The 21,340-nt window shown below is 46.3% G+C and overlaps 1 protein-coding gene across 1 annotated transcript; it reads left to right on the plus strand.

The window, feature by feature from the left end:
• Window positions 1-6,877: 6,877 nt before the first annotated feature.
• T265_07302 (hypothetical protein) lies at window positions 6,878-21,249 on the plus strand (the record flags this gene model as incomplete). The annotated part of the gene is made up of 5 exons (XM_009172789.1): window positions 6,878-7,242; window positions 11,108-11,287; window positions 13,476-13,976; window positions 18,054-18,372; window positions 20,562-21,249. The coding sequence occupies 3 exons, from the start codon at window positions 13,758-13,760 to the stop codon at window positions 21,176-21,178; spliced, it is 1,155 nt and encodes a 384-aa protein (XP_009171053.1).
• Window positions 21,250-21,340: the final 91 nt, after the last annotated feature.

Genomic DNA, 21,340 nt, shown 5'->3' on the forward strand with positions numbered 1-21,340 from the left:
CCGTCTTTGAACAGTGCAGGTGGAAGGTCATCCGGACCGGGAGCTCGGTGGCGCTTGAGAGAACATATGCAGTCGCAAACCTCCGAGGCCGTAAGTGGTTCCACGTTCACCGTCCAGGGTTCTACTTCACCTGTGGGCTGCAGATGAGTGCCGGCTGGTGGCCAAGACACTTGTTGTTCGAAGTATTCACCCCAGCGGTGAAGGCGTTCCTCCTTATTCGAGATACCCTGCTGTATGCAGCAAGTAAGGCGAGTGTGTGTTGCAAGCAAGTGTTGACAGACGAATCTTTGTCCACTCCTCAGTGACGTGGAGCGTATTTTAAATAACCGTCCACTGGCACCTGTTTACGATGATCCAGACACATTAGACACGCTGATTCCAATTTGCTATTGCGGGGGCAGCTGGATTTGTCAGGTGATGTGACAAATGTACGCGATGGATATACCTGATGTTGGTTGATACCTTTTGGCGTCGATAATTGAAGAAGGATTGTTGTGTTCGACAAGGAATGATGTGCATCAACAATCAGAATAAGGGTGGAAAAGACAGGACCTCAGATGCTAAGCTTTATTCATCCAAAACCGACACTGTGAGGTGAAACGAGGAAAAGTGATTTAGTAGTGAACAATGAAAGGTATTGAAAAAAATAGAGCAAATGTACAACATTCAGCCTCCTGCAGAGTTACATCCTCACAGGAGTTCGTTTCATAATTGAGTAGTGTCAGAGCTCTCTGTTACGCAACATATATGGTCATATCTGTTATTGTTTTTACAACCAATGAGTGTTCAGAAGAATTCGACATTTCATTTTCTGAAGCAGTGGATTCAGTTAGTCCCGGCTTAATAAATGAATCAGCGTTAGGCTGTGATTGCTGCTATTCAGATTCTGGAGCGTATTCAAAATCTTCATAAGACTCCAGGCGAGGAAGGGAGACCGTTACTTCCATGCCTCTAGGGTGTCGGACATATGCGTACTCAGGGTTGTACTCTACGAGGTTAACCTCTTCGACTACAGGGTCATACTTCGAAGATCTTGTACTTCGCCGCATCAAAACTGGTCCTGGCGAAAGCAACCACTTGGAAATGATGTGCCGACTGCGGACTTTTTAATATGCCAAAACATTCGCTCGTGTGGAATGGCATTGGTGGCGGTGCACAACAAGAAACGAATCGGATGGAGCGCGTCCTATAAAAGATTTCCCACTGACTAGTTTGAAGACCTTTTGATCGTAATAAAAGCGTGATAGCTTTCCACAAATTTCCATTTAATCGTTCCGCCTGACCATTTCCCCTTGGTTTATATGGAGTGACCCGACTGGTGGCAACGAATTTTTCATGAAGAATTTGCTTTATCTGGCCTGAGGACAGGCCAACTGCAGCAAAGAGCGGCACAAGACATGGTATCATCGTAGCGGAACTTATATCTAGACAAGCATAGGCGGACGGGAATACTCGTCTACAATCGTCGAAGGCAGTGGTCCTTTGAAGTCAGTGCCTAAAAGTTCAAACGCTTATGGGGCTTTAATGTGTGTATCACCAGATGGCTTGAAGAAGTGTGGTTTTAATTCCGCACACACGACACTGTTGAGCAGTGAATCATATGTCCCCTAGGGGGGAATGGGAGATTTTCGACACGAACGAAATACATCACACGTGTTGCTTCTGGATGGTGCAGAGTTGCTTGTTTTCTATGAAGGAAAATGTCGGTAGCTCAGGTAATGTAGATGGTGGTCGTTGGCTTGTTCGCTGAGCTGGGCAATTTGATTGCAAACGTTTCATCACCAATCGAGGTGACATCATCAGTGCGTTATTGGGGAGCGTAGTAGTGCGTCGCGGTGGGTTGACCACCCCCAGATGGGTGATGAAACGTTTGCAATCAAATTGCCCAGTTCAGCGAACAAACCAACGAGCACCAGAGTTGCTTGTATGCGTCTTAGATCCAGCTGAGATGAAGTATTCGCACAGACACTCCTAGACAGCGTCAGAAGCTCTGTTTTTGATGCATGGTCTATAGGCTACGTCAAAAGAAAAGACGATAACTCCACCCAACATCGTTGGATTTTGTCATTTTTTGTTGTTGTCGAATACATGAACGCAACGAGTCTGCTATATTGGTTGAGTGTAGCAGAAACCGGAACACCAGACGCATGTTTCGAGTATCAAAGGTATTCTCGGATCGATAGTGACCACGACTGCATCTACCATCTCTTATACGCTTTTGTAACAGGCCCAGGGACTGAAAAGGTTGTATTATGAGTGATTGGGTAAATTTTATCGGAGAAACGGCTTATTCAGCGAGAGTAGTACGTAAACAAGCCAACTACAGGTTATTCAGTCTTCATGTCCTTCAGATCGGGGAGTTACTGCGAAACCATGAAACGTTCAGGTTCTGGTTTGATGATACCTTCGGTAACTTTATAGTCAAGTAGGCTGAGTTCAGTGAAGGAAATTGTGCTTTTCTCGTGATTCAACTGAAGGCCGCACTTTTGTGCTTCGGCGGGAAAACGCTGGAGATTTCGATCGTGTTCTTCTAGATTCCTTCCACAAATGATGACATGGTAGGCATATGTCCCGATAGGTTTTTCCGCGTGTATTGTCATCCATTACCGTTGGAAAGCATGCTACTTCTTTACTTACTCCGAAAGGTATTCGGCAAAACTGATAAAGATTGGTGCAAGCCTCAAAAGTCGTTTAGATTCTGTCACTTTCCTTAATGAGTATTTGATGATGCGCGTTTTCAAGATCAGGCGTGCTGAAAAACGAGAAATTGAGTTATTTTACTACTCATATCCCCAAGTTTGGGGATCAGATAGGCGCCCATTTGTGTACATCGGTTTATAGTTTGACTATGGTCAGCAACTTCTTCCGCTTATTTGTCGTGACAAACACTTTCGCTCACTATGGAGACTTCAAAGGTTCAATGCTTTGTTTTCTGAGTAAGCGCTTTACTTCAGAATCAACGAGGGCATCGTCGTCTGTAGAATGTTGCCTGGACTTTAGGGCAGCTGGCTTACGTCATGAAATGAACGAGATTTTAAGGGGTTTTTGAAGCTTAAGAAAATATTGCCATAGTAGAATATCCACACATAGATCACGTAACACTTGAAACTTGAAGTGTTAGCAAACGCGATCCGGGCCTTTCAGATTCGTGCATTCAGCTCATCTGTCACACTACAATCAGAACTAATGCAACTTTCAAGATCCCTGAAACGCTCCAAAATGTCCAGTACCTCTCCCTGGATTGTAAGTGACGAATTCAGGGACTGCACGTACGCGAGCATGACCTTACTCTTTGTGGTGCGAAGTGCATATCAGAGAACAGGATGACTTTTGTTAGTTCACCGAAAAACACCCGCGCCTTCTCTTCAAAGATGAGAACGATTCCGTCTGCGTACTCCAGATCGACAAGGTTTTATTCACAGCCTATTTGAACACCAGGGTTTCGGAGACCTTTCAACGTTCGTCTTATGATCCCATCGATCACGAAGTTAAAAAGGAATGGAGAGAGTGGGCATCCCTGACGGACACTGCTTTGTGTACGCAAGCCTTTGGAGAACTCTCCATGTACACTCACACGTCCGGAAGTCCGAGAGCACAAAGAACGTATTATATTCACAAACTTCCGGGGCATTCCTTCATGGGCAAGCATGTCTAGAAGAACAGATCAATCAAATGAGTCGAATGCGCCTCGGAAATCCAGGAATACTAGAATGGTGGGTCGCTCATACGCATGGTGTTGTTCTAGCACCTGACAGAGTATGAAGGTTTGATCAACGCAACCCCTACCAGGTTAGAATCCCGCTTGTTGCTCTCGAGTCAGTATCTCACGAGCAATTGTAAGGCGATGGGGTGCTATTGACTCCAACACTTGTTACGACCGTGGTCGAGCTAATCCCCCTGTGGTTGTCACACTCATTACGATCCACTTTTTCGAAAATAGACACTATCACCGACTCTCCCCAGTTGTCTGGGACAGACTTTTTCCCCAAATACAAGCAAACAGATCAGACAAGTGCTGACGGAGGACTTCACCCTTTCTTTGAACACTGCGGGTGAGAGTTCATCTGGTCCGGAGTCTCGGTGGCGCATAAGAGAACATATGCAGTCTTTGACCTCCGAAGCCGTAGACGGTTCAACGTTCGCCATCACTTGTGGGTTTCAGATGGGTGCCAGCTGGTGGCTACGACAGTTGTTGTTCGAAGTATTCAGCCCACCGGTCTAGTCGTTCTTTATTGGAGGTGATCATTCCATTCTGGTGCTATATGGCTTCGTTCTCAGGTGGCTTCCGGGAGGCGGTCGCACGGATCAACTGAAGTACTCATCGGACATTACCGGCTTTCTGGGCCTGTCCCATTTCCTTGGCTTTTTGTGTCCACTACACTTCACGGTCGGCTCGCACGCTCACTTCCACTTGACGTCTGATAATTCGTCGCGCCGGGTTATGTTCGGGACCGGCTGGTATATTTCTCCGCGACCTGAGCAGTGCCATTGGTAGGTCTGATATCCAGTGCTCGGATGCGCCTGGTAGTGCCGCGTCACAGGCAAAAGTCCCAGCACTATGCAAAGAGGTTGCAATCTCGTCCCACTATGAGTTCACACCTGATGGTGGAGCATTTGAAAGAGACTCTAGAAGGCAATTTCAGTAAATTCGTCTAACATCCGGATCTGCTAGCCTCTTGGTTGCCAAGCGATTTGTCTGCACCTTATGCGTCCCTGGAAAACGTGGGGAGAAGCGACTCCGGATGAGAGCGCAGTCGGAATCCTCAAATGTGTTCCAAAACGACCGGCAATGTTATTGATCCGTGCCATCGGTAACTGATGGCAGTGTGATCGATTTGTGACTGGCACACCGTTGGAGGACACCATGTGGCCAGACTTTGGCTATTTCGGAAGTTAGTGCTGCATAAAAACAGCCTGCGACCAGCACACAGCTGAATCAACTGTTCACAATTGTCCGTACTTACCGGGTCCAATCCACATAGACTTCATATTTGAGCCTCAGATGCACTAAGCCTGCATACTTGTGCATTCATATCTCCGGCAATCACAAGGATATCCGAGCTCTCCACAACAGGGCACTCAGACAATTGTGAAACCTGTCTTAAACGGCCTCGGAGCTACAGTCAGTTGGGGCGTAAGCATACACGATAAGCAGACGTCGATCAACTTCCCCTTGTGAGGCTCCTTCACAGACGTTGCCGGACGAACCGCGCAGAGGCGCCTATCAACAATAACAACAAGCCCATCGGTCCAAACACTCTTCTTTCTTGGGTATCATGGAGCCATTTCGGTCCCTGTTAATTTCGCTGACAAGTGGCTTCAGAGAACCAGTCGAGCAAACCAAGTGAAACAGCTTGCTAACGCCTTCAGCATTTTAGCCTCTTCCATTTCTTTGGCTTTTCGAGTCCACCAAGCTTCTCGGTCTGCAGGGGCACTCAGTTTCACCTGTCGTCGGATGATGCGTCGGGTGGAGTTATGGTTTGAGCCACGGCTAGTCTATCGCCGCACCTCCAGCGAAGACATTGTCATATCATAGATCTAATGTTTGAATGGGGTTGGCTGGCCGGCACACAGAAATTCCGGCTCTGAGTAATGCCGTTTATATCTGACATCGGACCGTTCTGCCGGCGTACAGCAGCAGCGTACGAGTGAATGATCGGATTCCGGGCTGGTGTTCCACAAGGAGCGGCAGGTGTTGATCGACCATCGCCGCTCATCACTGATGGCAATGTGGTCCAGTTGGATTCGGGGCTGGTCCGTTCGTGGGCACCACATTGTCAAGCGATTTCCGATGTTCCGGAAATTCGTACTGCAAAAGAACAGCCTTTTGTCGACACATCTGAAGTAAACGATTTCCGTTGTCCGTGCGCCTCGTATCCAACCCACGATGGCCACCCGTTTGGGCCTCAGCAGCGCTTAGTCTACCTACCTAGTTGTTCATGTCACAACCAACCACAAATATATATGGGCTGGTAGCCTTTTGTAAAAGAGCACCTAGATTGTCATAGGAATGGTCGCTGTAAGATTCAGAGCTGCAATCCGCTGGGGGCGTATGCAGACACAATAAACAGCGTATGATGGACTTCATTCTCGCAGACATTGGCAGACCAGCAGCGTGAAGGTGATTCCCAACAGGTATCCAACCAAATAGGGACGCTTCGGTTTGGTCCCTCAATACAGTACCCGCTCCAGCATATCGAGCTGCAACGGCGTCTGCATCACCAGAGGTGCGCATCCAGAACCGGAATGAGAGCGGGGGGGGGGGGTTAGTCAGTTCGCTTACAATACTCGCGTCCTGTATCCTTGTTCCTGACAGGCAGCACACATCAATGCGGAGAGCATCCAGCGTACGAGCAAGAGCTGCCTGTTGTCCTGCTTGCTTCAGTGCGTGAACATCGACGGTGGCTAGGTAGGCAGACTTTCTGCGTTTAAAAATAGACCTCAGAGTGTCCAGGGTTGTTATTGAAATCGGACTACAGAGACTGCAGCTGAGTGCGATGCACGGCGTTCTAAACTGTAAGTTCTAGTGCTAGGACCTGCTAGTAGTAAAGCAGTATCGGCGTGGAACTTCGCCTAACCCTGAGACATTGAGAAGAAAAGTGCTGCTAAGAACTGATTGGTGAAGATATAGTGTTAATCTCATTTAAGATTCTGGACTAATTTTCCCTGTGATCTGACGATTTTGAGGAATAAAAATCAAGGTAAACAAGTGGTTTAGACACTTGGGCCTAAGTGAAAGATTCTTGGTTTGAATCAGTTGTAGGTTGGGTTAGCGTGAAGGTATCCCCACCGCTGTGCTTCGGCAATGTGGTGGCAGGACACCACAGCTGATCGATTTGATTTAACTCGACAAATACTGACCTATTTTTCAACGTTTCAGACGCCGGTGTTTTGAAACTTTTGAACTTGGCCACATACGCCCTCCATGTCACGTCAGGCCTCGAGACCGGCGGAATCCAAGCGAGTTGTAAGTCCATGGCTAAAATCGATTAACACAATTTTAGACGGCTGAGTTGTTTGCTCTTACTTACGGCTCACTAGTAGCGACCATTGCGAAAGATTTCGAAACGGATTCGGAAATTAATGATCAGCTGGATAAAATGTACATGCTCTACATGACAAAGCGCTTATTTTTTTTACAGAGGCTTTAATATTGGACTTCGCATTGTTGAAGATTATTTAGCTCGTGGAAATCCTGGACGTTGTGCGGACTTCAAGGAAACCGCTGCTGCGCTGGTGAAGGTATGCATCTCTTGTTGATATCCTCCCTGTGCTGATGCATCACTGTCATGATGCATTCCTCATCGTCATCTCAGATAGTAGCAGAGCAGCGTCGAGGCTACCGTACATCAGTGGTTTTCAGTGTTGTATGAGGGTTTGATACGCGCATGTTTGGGGTCCTCAACTAAGACCTTTGGCTCATGAATCTGGCTACAATAAAACGGCGTTTAACTGCGAAGTGCTTTAGTATCTCAACTTTTAAGGTATAAATTTGTATGTCTATCTCAGTTCCTAGCTCCTAGGACCAAATACCACTTGTCGGAATTCACTCGAACACCCAACATGGTGTGATAGGCTGTTGACACTTCTGTTACGAGGTGTGTTTTGTCACATGTTTTGAGGTGTGCACTATGCCCGGTGTATGACGTACTCCGTGCGCTCTCCGGAAGTATGTAGCGAACGCACTATGTTTCGATTCCCCATTATATCCTCTCGGCTCATTGCATGAACCGTCGTATCATAACGAACTTCGACCTATTCACACTGACTTTCGTACGAACTTTCACGTTATTTTTTGGTCTCACGTGGAGCCTCATGTGATATGATGCGATTATAGCGCAGCCCTGCAAACAGCCATTCTGTCTGAACGATCACTATTTCATGTACCGTTTTATTTTCAACGTAATATTTTGTCTACCAGATATGCTTTTATCGCATGTTGTGGTGTAGGGGAAATCTCTGCAGCTATCTAATTCACTTGATTGTACTATTCCAGTTCTCACTTCTGTAACCATTCTATATTTATTTTCCATTGCATACATCTTCGGGTTGAAACATGGGCAACGGTTTCGAAAATGGAGGCTTTTAGATTTTATCATTCGGATTTTAGGCCGACCGAATAGCCCTTCTTGTCTCTTCCATATATATCGATTGCCATTGCCTTGGTTTGAGTAAACTGACAGTATCTCATTTCTCTGTTTAATTTGCTACCTCCCTGAGCTAATCACACTGCTGATGAGCTGTCAGCAGCTGTATAGTGATGTTCAACTCGCACCTGAAGGCGCCTAGAGGTCTGGATCGCGACACTTATTCCGGATAGCAAGCATGAAGCAGCTGTACAGTGTTTATAAGCTTCTAAGCATAGTTAAACTTTATTTGCAGCATAACCCCCTTATTGGGAGATTCAAAATCTCACTGTCTATAAAGTATTTTCATGTCATCGATCGGGTTCCTCTTCTAGGACTCCACCAAACTTATCACACATTTCTGCGGATACCGAATTGCTTGAAAAGTGGAATTAAGATGTATGCCTCTCTTATTGTATTGGAAGGGCTATCAAACGATCAGTTTTTTCCGCGCTACCAAGTTGATCAGATTGTCAACTCCTGTTGAATCAGAAGGGAAGTAAACTAGTGAAAGCATTCGGAGGAACTCAGTGATGATGTTCCATACACCAACTTTTTTATCAGATGATCAATCGCTTTAATAAAGCTCGATGAATTATCTCTTTCCTTCTTAGTACCTAAATTGGAAGATCGCCAATACGAATTGTATACAGATGGGTCTCAACGATACAGGATAAAAGTGATGTTGACGATGAGTCCTCACCTTGTGTTCCTCAACTGTACTATCTGCTTTAGCCTGACGTGATCCTTGAAGTACGTGTGCATTTGTGCTATTTGAACAGCAGCGTTTTTGAAGACTTTCCAGCGTTCGTTTCATTATCTCATCGATCACGAAATGAAATGATAATGAAGGGAAGGCACCCCTGACGAATACCGCTTTGTGTACGGAAGCTTTGGGAGATCTTATAGTCCCACAAGTCCGGAAGCCTGAGAATACAGAGAACTCATAATGTTCACACTTCCTAGGCGTTCCTTGATGGACAAGCGTGTTATAAAGAGCAGACTGATCAACCGAGTCGAGTGCGCCTCGTAAATCCAGGAATACTAGAATTGCGGGTCGCTTATACGTATGGCATTGTTCTAGCACTTGACGGAGTGTGGAGATTTGGTTAGCACAATCCATACCAGGCCGGAACCCCACTTGTTTCTCTCGAGTCAGTGATTCACGAGCCACCGTAAGGCGAAGAAGCACATTTGAACATTTGACGCCAACACTCTCGTCACGACCGTGGTCGAGCTAATCCTCCTGTGGTTTTCACACTCACTACGAGTCCTTTTTTCGGAAATGAACACTATCACCGACTCTTCCCAGTTGTCTGGGACGGATTCCTTTTCCCGAATGCAAGCAAACAAGCGCTGACGGAGGACTTCACCCCCATCTTTGAACAATGCCACTGGGAGGTCATCTGGGCTAGATGCTCGATGGTTCTTAGGAGAATACATGAAATCATAAACCTCCGAGGCCACAGGCGGTTCTACGTTCACAGTCGAGGGTTCTACGTCAGCTGTTGGCCCCAGATGATTTGTAGCTGGTGGCCACGATAACTTGTTGAGATATTCCACCCACCCCGTCGAGGGGTTCTTCAAAATGGTCACTCCATTCAGGGTTTCGCTCACGGGCCGTTTCCGGAGAGCGATTGCACGAAGCGAATGAAATACCCTTTGGGCATTTCCGACTTTCTGGCCCTTTCTATTTCCTTGGCTTTCCGTGTCCACCAGACTTCACAGTTAGCTCGCACACTCACTACGTCTGATAATTCGTCGCATCAAGTTATGTTCGGGACTGAAGGGGTCTTCAAGGTTTAAGGAGTGCGACTGCTCGGTTTGATATCTAGTGTTTGGGTGAGCCTGGCAGTGCCGTACCACAGGCGAAACTCCCAGCGCTGCAAACAGGTAGCAATCTCGTCCCAGTATGAATTCACATCTGGTGGTGGAGCACTTGGAAGGGACTCTAGAATGCGATTCTGATAAATTCGTCTAACATCTGGATCTGCTAGCCTCTCAGTTGCCAAGTGATTCCGCGCCCTGCGTGGCCCTGGAGAACGAAGACAGGAAGCAGTCCAGACGAGCGCATGGTAGGAATCCACAAATGTGTTCCAAAACGAGCAGCAGTCACCTATTGATCCGCACCATCCTTAGCTATTTGTAATGTAATCAATTTGAGTTCGTAGCCGGCACGCCGTTGGAAGACGCCGTGTGGCCAGACGACTTACGCTATATTGGAGGTTAGTATTGCATAAAAACAGCCTGCGGTCACCACAGCTGAAGCAATTTTTCACTATTGTCATTTCCTGCTGAGTCCAATCAATGTCTACCACTTCATCATCATCGACAACATGACGTCAGTGTCCAACACCGATGCTTTGCTGCCCTATTGTACGTGGACTGGGATACTGTCAGGGCACCCACACGTAGACAGGAGGGAGATTAGAGTCCAAAGCCTTTGGGTCAAAAGCCTAACCGCAAGACAGCGGTGTTTGGCGGGAAATGCAAATGTGTTACCACTTCTACGGAACAAGTCTCCACATGTTCCAACCCCCAGCCTGAAGACCGTGTTCGTCAGACCTCTAGCCACTGGCCAACCTGGTACGAGAGACCCTGTGGGTGTCGCGGAGACACTCCCCAGTATCCCTCAATCGGTCGATGAGGTGCGCAAACCATCACACCACGGTAATTTTCAGTCTCTTCGTGACGGTCTGCCACTTAGTTGTATCTCACATGCACTAAGCCTGCCCACTTGTACATTCAGATCTCCAGCAAACACCACAATATCTGAACTTTTAGCTCGCCGAAACAAGGTATTCAGGGAGTCATAGGACTTTTCTTCGATGGCGTCAGAGGTAAAGTCGGTTGGGGCGTAAGCAGACACGACAAACAGACATTGGCAAATTTCCCCCTTGTGTGACCGCTTCACAGACGTTGGCAGACGGACCGTTGTCATAACCAATGTCACATGCTACCGATTTCCGTTGCCCTTCTAGGGATTCAAGCTATTTTTGGGAATTACTCCAAACGTGAGCAAATTCAGCGCAACTGGGGACGAGTTTTCCATCACTTTGGATACAAACCCTCTGACAGAGTTCGTTGATCTTCCTCCAGAGCATCCAAAACTTCTCTATTCAAATGTTTTGGCCGGTGCTATCCGAGGGGCTCTTCATAATGTAAGTTTGTCTTTGAATATTTGATTAACATTGTGTCACTGGGGTACCCACCCCGAAGAGCTAATGCAATGGGCAATGGGGTACTATAGCCTCGCCTGAATGTGATTCGCCCTGGGGAACTTCAGCACAGAACTTTGGTGAACACCATTATAGCGCTTCCCTCCAAGGGGTCCGTCTTGAGGCTCTACTGTAGTAACAAGTTGTCCATTGAACGTCGCGGTCCACTTCTCCGGGCACTATGAGATCGGACGGAATGGGTTCATTTTTGACGTATGTCATGTATATCATGTATTCCTCTGTGAGTGGTTAGATTGCGATATTGGAAAATGTCATCTAATGCGGGGTTCTGTGACGCACACCCATTTTGCCTGACAGACTTAAAGACGTCGTTTCCACCAATGGCTAGGTGGTTGCCTTCGTTTTGTTCATGGTCTTGTGCCATCCGTATAATTGACGTTGAAGCTATGTGGATGCTAGCCAAAAATATCTGACTCCCTGTTTACCGTTTTCAGCTGGTGGAACGCTGGCCTAGCACTATACGGGTGACGTGGCCTTGTGTCGAGAGTTAGTATGACTACGAAATTAGAGCTTTTCAATGTATGTTCAAACATTCTACGGTGGACTATTGGAGCCTGTACAGATTGCAGTGAGACTGTAATATTTGAGTTCCCAACGGAAACCACCTCGACCCAAGTTTGTCTTCATCATAACTGAAGAACAATTCGGGTCAAATGCGGTGAAGGCCCAACTGATACCACACAGTGTAACCGTATCATTTTTTAACCTCTCGGCAAGAGATGATAACAGTTGTCTCAATGGATCTGAAATACCTTTTACATTTTTTAAATGGGGATGAACTTGCAATGATTCTCCATCTTTCCTAAAGTTTTCATGTTCCGTAGGTTCTTCGCGGCCTCTGGTATTTCAACGCTGAAGAGGCGTTAATGCCTTGATCAGCCAGTCTAACTGGGTCTTTGTGGACCGATTGAATTCAAGAGTGAGGTGTTCTTTACATGTTTGAATCCAAGTAACCAAACAGCTGTACAGCCGAATCACGTAAAATGAGCATCGCCTTGGACACCGTTAAAAGTTTCAGTGCTTTCCGAAGGTTGTGTCACTGCCCCTTTCCTTCGCTGAAATCGCTTCCATTTCTGGGTTCCTTCTATTGTGTTTATCTGCATATGCTTATATCGATAACTTTCGGTCACTTCACAGTACGCGGTCCCCTAGAACCTAGGTTTTATATAACTGTATACGGAGCAACCTGCAGAACGCGGTTTGTATTCTTAGTGCCAAACGTTCAGGACTCCTTTTCATTCTTGTCCTTACCTGTTAGCAAGTCGGCTAGTACCACTGCGAGGCAAACGAAAGACTTCAGGCATCTGAGAGTTCTTAAGATATGAAGCGGCCCCAAAGACATCACGGGAAACGGTTGCATTAGACTACACCGTGCACAAATTAACACGGCCATTTTCCGCACAATAGGTCAATGTGAGATCTGCTTGTGGACAACGGTTTTCAACGAACTTAGCCTCAAATAGTGTAGTTAATGTGATAAAACAGAATTCGATTGTGTAAACGATTACCTAGCTAGGTTTTGAGGACATCCAAAAGATTCTCACAGAATGGCAATCGCTTTGGACGACCGGTTGGAGACCTATTGGAAGCTAACTGTTTAATTCCCTCAGTGTTAATTAACAATTTATCTTCATTCACCATCTGCCTTTCTATCCACGATAACCACTGGGATTCTGAGACATCGCAAGCTAACTGGTTAACAGTGAATAAGAGAACTCAACTGATTCAGTTGAGTCGTCGCTGTGTTTACTGGTTCTGAAAGATTACTCTCAGTTGTGCAGTTCAGATACCTTCAGTTAGACCCAAGATTAACAAAATCTTTTGCCCAACACAGAATGAGCACCTGTCGAAAAGTGTCTACTGTTGGTTAGCAGCACAAATGTTGCCCGCCGAAGCAGTTACACTTCGACCAAGAAACAAATGGGGCTGACAGTTGGTCGAAAGGGGGACGAAACAACTATGCAATCCTTATGGGGTTTGCAGGCTAGATTGACTTCAGCTGCTCGGTGGAATGTAGATCTGTACTTGGAAATCTCTTCAATACTCAAAGTTCGCTGCTCTGTCCGTCCCAACACCCAAAAACATTTACTTTCTCTTTATGGTTTTCCAGGTCCAGTTGGAAGTGGATGCCAGATTTGTGCAGGATCAACTTCGCGGTGACCAGTTCAACGAGATTCGTGTAAAATTTATTCGGCGAATCAAGGAGGTGGTTGCCGGCGAAGACTAACTACTTCATTATGTGTTCTGACTGTGATTCCTGCTATTTCACTCGTTTTTTTCACGCACCTCTTTGTTAACTTCGTCAATATACCTTGTATCAAACTGTTTTTCTGTGTTCTAGTGGTGTACTTCATAAGACTCTTAAAAATCCTGCGTAATTTCTACTATAGCCATGTCTTCTGGACAGTCATTCACTCATTCGGCCACCCCAATTCTGGAGGGCTGGTTGATCAAGGCATTGCGTTTGGTTCATTCAAAAAAACCTGGCGATCAGGAACGTCTTCGGAAAATGTACAAAGATGCCTGTGAGAACGAGGCAGCAGTTTCACGTATGACCATCGCAGAGGCGTTGCGGGAGCCGAGAGACAGTAGTCGTTCGGATACACCAGAGGTTGGTTTACTTTTCGCCAGCCTGGCTAGGAAGCTTATAAAATTCTTCCCACTACTAGACCCTTTGTTCCATTTTCACCTGCTCACATCAAAATTCACACAAAGTATCGGTTAAAACACTGTTTTCTGGTCGTGTGAGTCTGTCATTAAGCTTCCGTCCCTAAGCTGTTGATTGCTTCGGTCAAGACCTGAGCAGTTTTGGTTTCTTAAGAGCCTTTTGACACTCGAGCATCAAAAAGTTGCTGATTTGACCTGCGCTGGGGGATGTTCATTCGGTATTCGATTGTTGCTGTCTTGGTCCCCTTTTCGTTAAACTTCACATTCAAGATTTTGTAGACATTTTTTAAATCTTTTCTTGTCAGCCATTTTGATTCACACTGTTTTGGCCACTGGTCATTCGATCTGGCTGTTATCCACACGTGTTCCCTTTGAAGGCGGACTGGCGCAACCAGTTGGAGGTGATTCCCAACATCCCGGTTCGATGACACGAAATACGTCTTCATTACCTCTTCCATCTACCAGCTTGCGTATTAAGTTCTGGTAGTTTCAAGGTCACATGCAACACGCCCAAGGGTCTGAATCTTGGCGGAAGAAAACATGCACTCGAAATCTACTTCGAATTGGAAACTACTCACTGGCACCCTGTCTCGCGTTAATTTTACGTTTACACTTACACCTACTCACTTACCTTTACACTTCATAGCATAGGAGAAGTTACTCGACTGCAACGTTTCTGCAACGCAAGAAAGTACTTGATGAATCGCATGAGCAGTAAATAAACCTTACCTGGTTAAGTTAGTTGAGATATCTTCCACACATGCCCAAATACCACTTACAAAACTAAGCCTTGAGTTCCATTTCAAACCTTTTCTTGCGAAGGTTTACACGAGACGGTAGCATAAAGTGTAAGCGACCACTGTTAAATGATAGTCGCTAAAACTCAAATGATTCACTTTGCTTGGGACTGCAAACCCCAGCGAAATCGGAACTCAAACGATCCCAGCGGAGGTCGTGATGTCACTTCCTAGCCGGACTGTCTTGATTCAAGTTGTTGTCTGTTGCTGTGCACCGAGCCTATATCGACCAAGGTTCGTATGGGAAATTAGACTAACCCCACTGAGTGTAACTCACTCGGGAAAGGTACTGAGACGCATTCATTTCATCTCTCTCCGAAGGTGGGAGACACATTGTTCTCAATCTTTTCCCCAAGAACAAGGCTTTTCTGCGCTAAGTCTTCACCTTTTCTGTTTAGTTTCACTCTTCTATGGAATTCTTTTCCCCATTGTTGCAGGGCTTTGACGAGCCGTTTTCGCTACTAGCATTCTCGCATACCGGCAACCTTCAATATAACCCGTAGGTAGTAATGCAGAGATTTGGGGACTATAAAGATAAGTATTCAGCTGTAACACCCTTTCGGTGCCTAGCTGCCATGCCACCCAAAGGGAGCACGAAGGCTGGGATACTATCAGGCAGCCTAAGCCCAGACAGGAGAAGTCGAGAGGCAGAGGCCGGGTTCGAACCACGGACCTTCTGGTCAGTAAATTCGCGCTGTAACCACTTGAGCCATCTCGCCCCCTGTAGGAACTATAGCCGCACATTGTCCTTTGCAATCTTAGTGTAAGCTCAACAATTATGTAGTAATCGTGGAAGTCTGTATTTATGTGTGAATCTTCCAGCTCTTCAGTTGATTGGTTTGAGATTTATTGGTGCGTTGACTGGCGTTGCAAAATCCCGTTATTTGAAATTGCCATCCGGATTTTCAAATGCATGTTTCCACTCCATTTGCTTGTGGGTCCTGAGGTTCAAAGCCGTCACTGTGTGGGTGGGAGAGGGATGGGTGCAGCATCGCTCCTGGGGAAACACAATCATGAACCGGTTAGCAAGAAGGGAGAAATGTAGGAAATCCAGTAGAATTCTGTCGTAGAATGTTTGTTTCGAACTTTCCCGGAAAGTGGTCTTTCTCCGGTGAGGGAAGGTCCCTCCTTGGGAGCTGCGATTTACTTCATTTTCCCATTTTGAAAAGCATGTGTGACACTCCTGTTCGCTAGTCGCCCTTCCATCACGAGAAGACCATCCGTCGAGGAGGAATCGTGGCACCTCCTGAAAGTGTTATCTCACGGTAACAGAACGCCACACTACGAAGTTTATCGCAAAAGGTTCTTTCCGGGAACGGAAGTAGGAAACCGAACAGTTCGAGGCACTTTCACTGGTTCCGTAATCCGCTGTCGATTCTTCCATCACTAGTTCCGGACCGAATTCCTCTTCATGATTATTATGATAGGCATCGTCAATTTTCTTTCGAGCTTGAGTCAGATGTTTATGGCCTTTTCATTTGGATCAGCTTCACCGAACAAATTTCCGACTGAGAATCTCCACATACTGGTGCCTTTCGACTCCTCAGCACCTTGTTTCTGAACTGGAATTTCCAATCAGACCCTGAAATTCAACTACATTTTCCAGTAACGGGTTGTAATATAAGATTAGTACCAGATACCGATGATTACTTTCATATGAATACATTGTATAGTTTAAAATTTGACTAATCAGGTTTTTAACGTGTCAACAAACGGAAACCCGTGAGCATTTGCAGGCAAACTAAAATCTGTAGCTACATCACCTTCGTTTGTGCAATCCTCGTTATTCCTGTCAGACCACGCCAGGGGGCGATAGTTGGCTCCTATTGGAACTCATCAACAATGCATATTTCTGTTGTTGCCGGGATTTTGAACTCTGGACTTCCGACATGCATAGCGAGCCTCTTACCACTGCTCTACCGTAGCACGCTAGATGAAAATGAATTATCAGGTCTAAACAGACAAACATTCTTACTTTGGGCGTCTGTTCGGCTGCTCGAACGATGACCCGATAACAATCCTGGATTTCTTGATCGATCGGCCAACCTATCAAGAATCTCACCTCACAAGTGCTTCAAACCTGTTGGACAATGTTGATTACGAGGTTTATAGATTTTCTACCCAAATCACCCATTTGACCGGTGTCCATCCAACACAACCGCTATCATTTTCAGTACATACCCTAATTTCACCCTTATTGGAGTGAGTCCGGACTGCACAACTCACATGTCTGCCTGCGTTTCCACTCATCCCGTCAATCGGTCTTCTCTGTAATATGAGAGGAAGAACACTGGTCACATGGATCTCCAAATGATGTGATCTTGTCACTGATCCCCTATGTGCTTAGTTACATCAAAGTCCTACAGAAGAAGGACGCATCACTCACATTGGGCAGTATGAAGCCCCTCTTGCTTCGAAGTCATTCCACAGGGGTGTTTTCACACTAGACAATGCAGTGAATAAAATCAACAGTAGCCCAGAGTGGTGAAATATTTGAGCAGATGATACAATTGAGGAATTCAGACCAGAAACATAAGATATGAGTTTTCCAACTGCGACGTCCCTCACGATAGTTGGGCTTCCATATAACGTAAGAGTGGTGTAGTTTCCTGTCGTGAGGCTACAGTAGTTCAGTGGATTTCTACTCTCACTGCTTTCAATGTTCCCGTGATTTGCATTTGAGTAGACTTCGGCTTTTCGATAAGAGTGGAGCCAGGTAGGTTGTTGGCAGATTTTTTTAGCTACTCAAGTGATCAGTAGTCTTCCAGTGTCTTTAGCGCCACTTGGTCGGGAAGTTCTTGAAGGAGGGTCGATCGGTCAACGTAACTGTTGCAGTTAATGGGTTGTCGTCCGAGGCATCAGTCGACCGTGTCCGTCTCTTCACAACTGCTAGATCAAGTTCACCCTGCTGCGCTTAGGGAGTAGTAGTAACACGCTCGCCTGACCTGTCACAAGTCCAGATTTCAGCCCTTGGCACTACCGAGGACATCCTGGTGGTGGTGGGTTCTACTGGGAGTGTAACATGGATCCAGCCCTTCTTTTTTATGGACCAACAAGGACAACCCCACTTTGTTTAACAGGATTATTCAAACAAGGGTGATGGGGCTACAGACTTAACCTGCTTACTGTTTCTTGTGAAACGGTGAGGTTTTCTCTACCAGGTATGACGCATTAAGTGGTATCCTGCTGCTTTATGTGTATCTCGTTTAACTGCGCTTTCTCAGCGTGAACCACCCGTGAGTACATCAACTCGAATCCACCCGGCGCCTCCGTTCACTGATCCTCAAACTGCCAATACACAATCCGCGTCGACAGGAGATCCTATTACGGTCACAACTTCCACGAATCCTTCAGACAATTCAGTTCCAAGTGCAGTTCAGTCCTCAGCGGCCGGGAAGACCTCTAAGCGTACTAAAGTGGCCTTCTTCAACATGTTTGATCCCTCTAGTTCCAGTAGCATGCGACCGACCTCAAATCCAGCTGTCGTGAAATCAGCGCTCAGCAGTTCCAACCCCAGTTCGGTTGTCATCGACTTAACAACCAGTAAGTGATCTTCAGATTGCTAGACCGCCTTAGCTCGGTCTTCGGCTTTTAGGCGACTGTATGTACAATTTTATACCTGCCAACGATTCACTTGAGCTGTTCATTGGCTTTCAGATATCTCTGTAAATTTTCTCTGCGCATACTCAGGGCCAAGAGTATTGTAGCTTGCGCTTTCAGGTGACCGACCATCTGTTTTTCTTATCGAAATGGAGGCGAAACTTCCAAACTCATGACTGACCTCGCAACGGATTTGCTCTGCACAACTCAAATGCCCAATTGAAGAGCTCGGCTAGTAACGCATGGCTGGGTTCCCACCAGCTGGATAGGTAACATCTTTAAGGAATGCGTCGAAATTCACGTGGTCGTGATGAATAACAATGTAACAATGTAAAATTAAGCGTATTGTAATCACCATCCTTGAACCACACTGAACCGAAAAATCGAACCGTTTGGTATTAGCTTAGAAACTACAGCCACTCTGTCTCGTTTTTTCTAACAACTGGATTGTTAATAGTACTAGAAGGCGAGATGACTCAGTGGTTAGAGCGCAAATTTACCAACCGGAAGGCCCATGGTTCGAGCCTGACATCTGCCTCTCGACTTTCCCTGTCTAGGCTTGGACAACCTGGCAGTATTCCAGCCCTTGTGCTTTCTTCTGGCCAGTAAATTCGCGCTCTGATCACTGAAGAAAGAGAGTTCCTCAGTAAAGACGATAGCCGGGATGCATGATCCGGATTAGTTGTGTGCCGGCCATATTTGTCAGGGTCACCAATCATTAGTTTGTCTCGTCCCAAAGTCTCTACCCCGGGACTGTCTGGTCAATGCGCTCAGGAATGGTCAGACGGACGAACCGCCCGGCCGGTTTTCTGGATATCACGCAGGTGATCGCCGTGAATGTATAATCAAGGACAAATAGTAACCCAAATTTTTGGAGGAGGAGATGAGCGGACAGCGAAATGTAGACAATTAGAAGCGATCAAGAATGATAGTCTGCAATTATTTCGGCCAGCTTTTCTGTGTAAGCTTCAAGGATAGTAGAAGCAGGAAGTCCGGGAGATCAAGTGGGGGCTATCAAGCCTACTAGCTAAAGGAATAGCACCCACTGTAGAACATGCTGCACATAGAAGTATGCGTTACAAATACAGGGTTTTAGTACTTTTGCTGATGGACGAGTCAGTAAATACGTGGTCACGGTGTACGTCAACTGCTCAGCAACTTTGCTATTCTGCATACCTCATAACCGAACCCCACGCATAATATGACAGTGTTTCGACGTGTTCAGCTTACTTGGCAAGTTCATGGCCATTGTTTAAAGCGTGTGTTTGATGAGCTAGTTTATTTTTCATGTCTACCAGATGGGGACTCATTGGCGAGAAGAGTTTTCTTTAAATAGCGCACATTTTTACGGGTGATACACTATGTGGACAGATTGTGTTTGGATTTGATGATATTGGGGCCATTTTTAAAGGATAATCTCACTCACCTCTTCCCCGTTGTTGACTGGGTGGCTTTATTATCGTTTCGCACCCGCAGGACACGTTTTGCGGCGTATATTGTTTCGAGTTTGTTGCTCTCACTGCGAAGAATAAACGTGGGTTGAATAGTCCACGTTCCGAATTCGCACGGGCGCTTGACTTAAAGCATGACGGACATTTTGTAAGATAAAGTTCAATATTTTGGTGACCTTTGTCAAAGAGCAGTAAACGGCTTTCCTTGCACTGTTATCACTATAGTTTCATCACATTCGTCCTCGTCGTTTTCTTCCTCCCTGATTTGCCAACACGGCAAATTGGGATTGCTTGCTGAAGGACCTTTCCAAGGGGTCTTGCAATATCCTTTGAATGGGCGGTTCTAAGCCTAGTTTAGGTGGGCATTCTGTTTCAACCTCGGACCCGTGCACCATTATTTTCAGCGTCACTACCGTCGAGAAGTGCTCCATTGCCGCACAACCGGAGAAGAGCACGCTGATTATTTTGGGCAAGCCAGGTCCGTTAGTCTTGGGAGAGTTTTGTGCTCTCCATAACATGACCTTGACCATTCGGGTGCACTTTTTTGAGTGCTCAGTTGTCTGCATGAAAACTGTTATTTCGTTGTTTTCTTTCAACCTCATCGTCTTCCCGTTTTACTAACCAAGGCCTCTGCATCCAACCGTCACATTTTTGCATCCCTATTCCAATTCGTTTCCATAGGTCCTTCCTACCAGAGTGCTGTGAGACCGGTGGACGTCCTTGTTCCTGCTAACACCACCACCACAACAACCGATGTATCCCAGTCCTGTCATACTGTTTCTTCAATGCCGGGCAGTTTAAATACCACTGCGATAGATTTGACTGTCACTGAATCCGTTACACAGGCTGCTGGATCATCGTCATCCTCGTCGACCACTCAGGACAAGTTAGCCGGTCCGGCGGACGCACATTTCGTCGCTAGTCTGGTGGCCGATCTTACGTGCTGCGTGTGCGGCAAAATTACGCCACAACCGCAGCTCGAACCTGACGGGAAAACCATGAGTTCTAACGTTCTGGTTGAATGTTGCCAATGTGGTGCTCTCTACCATCAATTGTGCCATCAGCCTCCAGTGCTCTCATCGCGTGGCACAAATCCTCAACAATGGCTTTGTACGAACTGTACTCAAGTGGCCGAACCCACGACGCTGAGTGATCCCGTGGTTCTTATTGAGACGTTCAGTGCAGACGCCACTAGCGATGTCAGACAGATCCCTTCACCTGGGCCAAATACGGGAGCGCGCAAGAGAAAAGCGGGATTGACGGGTTCCGCAATGTCATCCTCGATTCGAAGGCTTTAACCCTTGATGAATATTGATATGACGACTGTAAATAGCTTTTTGTGATTTCAAAGGTAGACATACCTGATCAGTAACCAACAAGTATCCTCTTTGTCTTGATTTTCATGTTCCACCGTCTCTGTTCGCTGTGGAAGTGAGTTAGAATGTTGTAAGAACTGGGTA

The sequence above is a fragment of the Opisthorchis viverrini genome (genome assembly GCF_000715545.1).
Source record: "Opisthorchis viverrini unplaced genomic scaffold opera_v5_165, whole genome shotgun sequence".
Lineage (NCBI taxonomy): Eukaryota > Metazoa > Platyhelminthes > Trematoda > Opisthorchiida > Opisthorchiidae > Opisthorchis > Opisthorchis viverrini.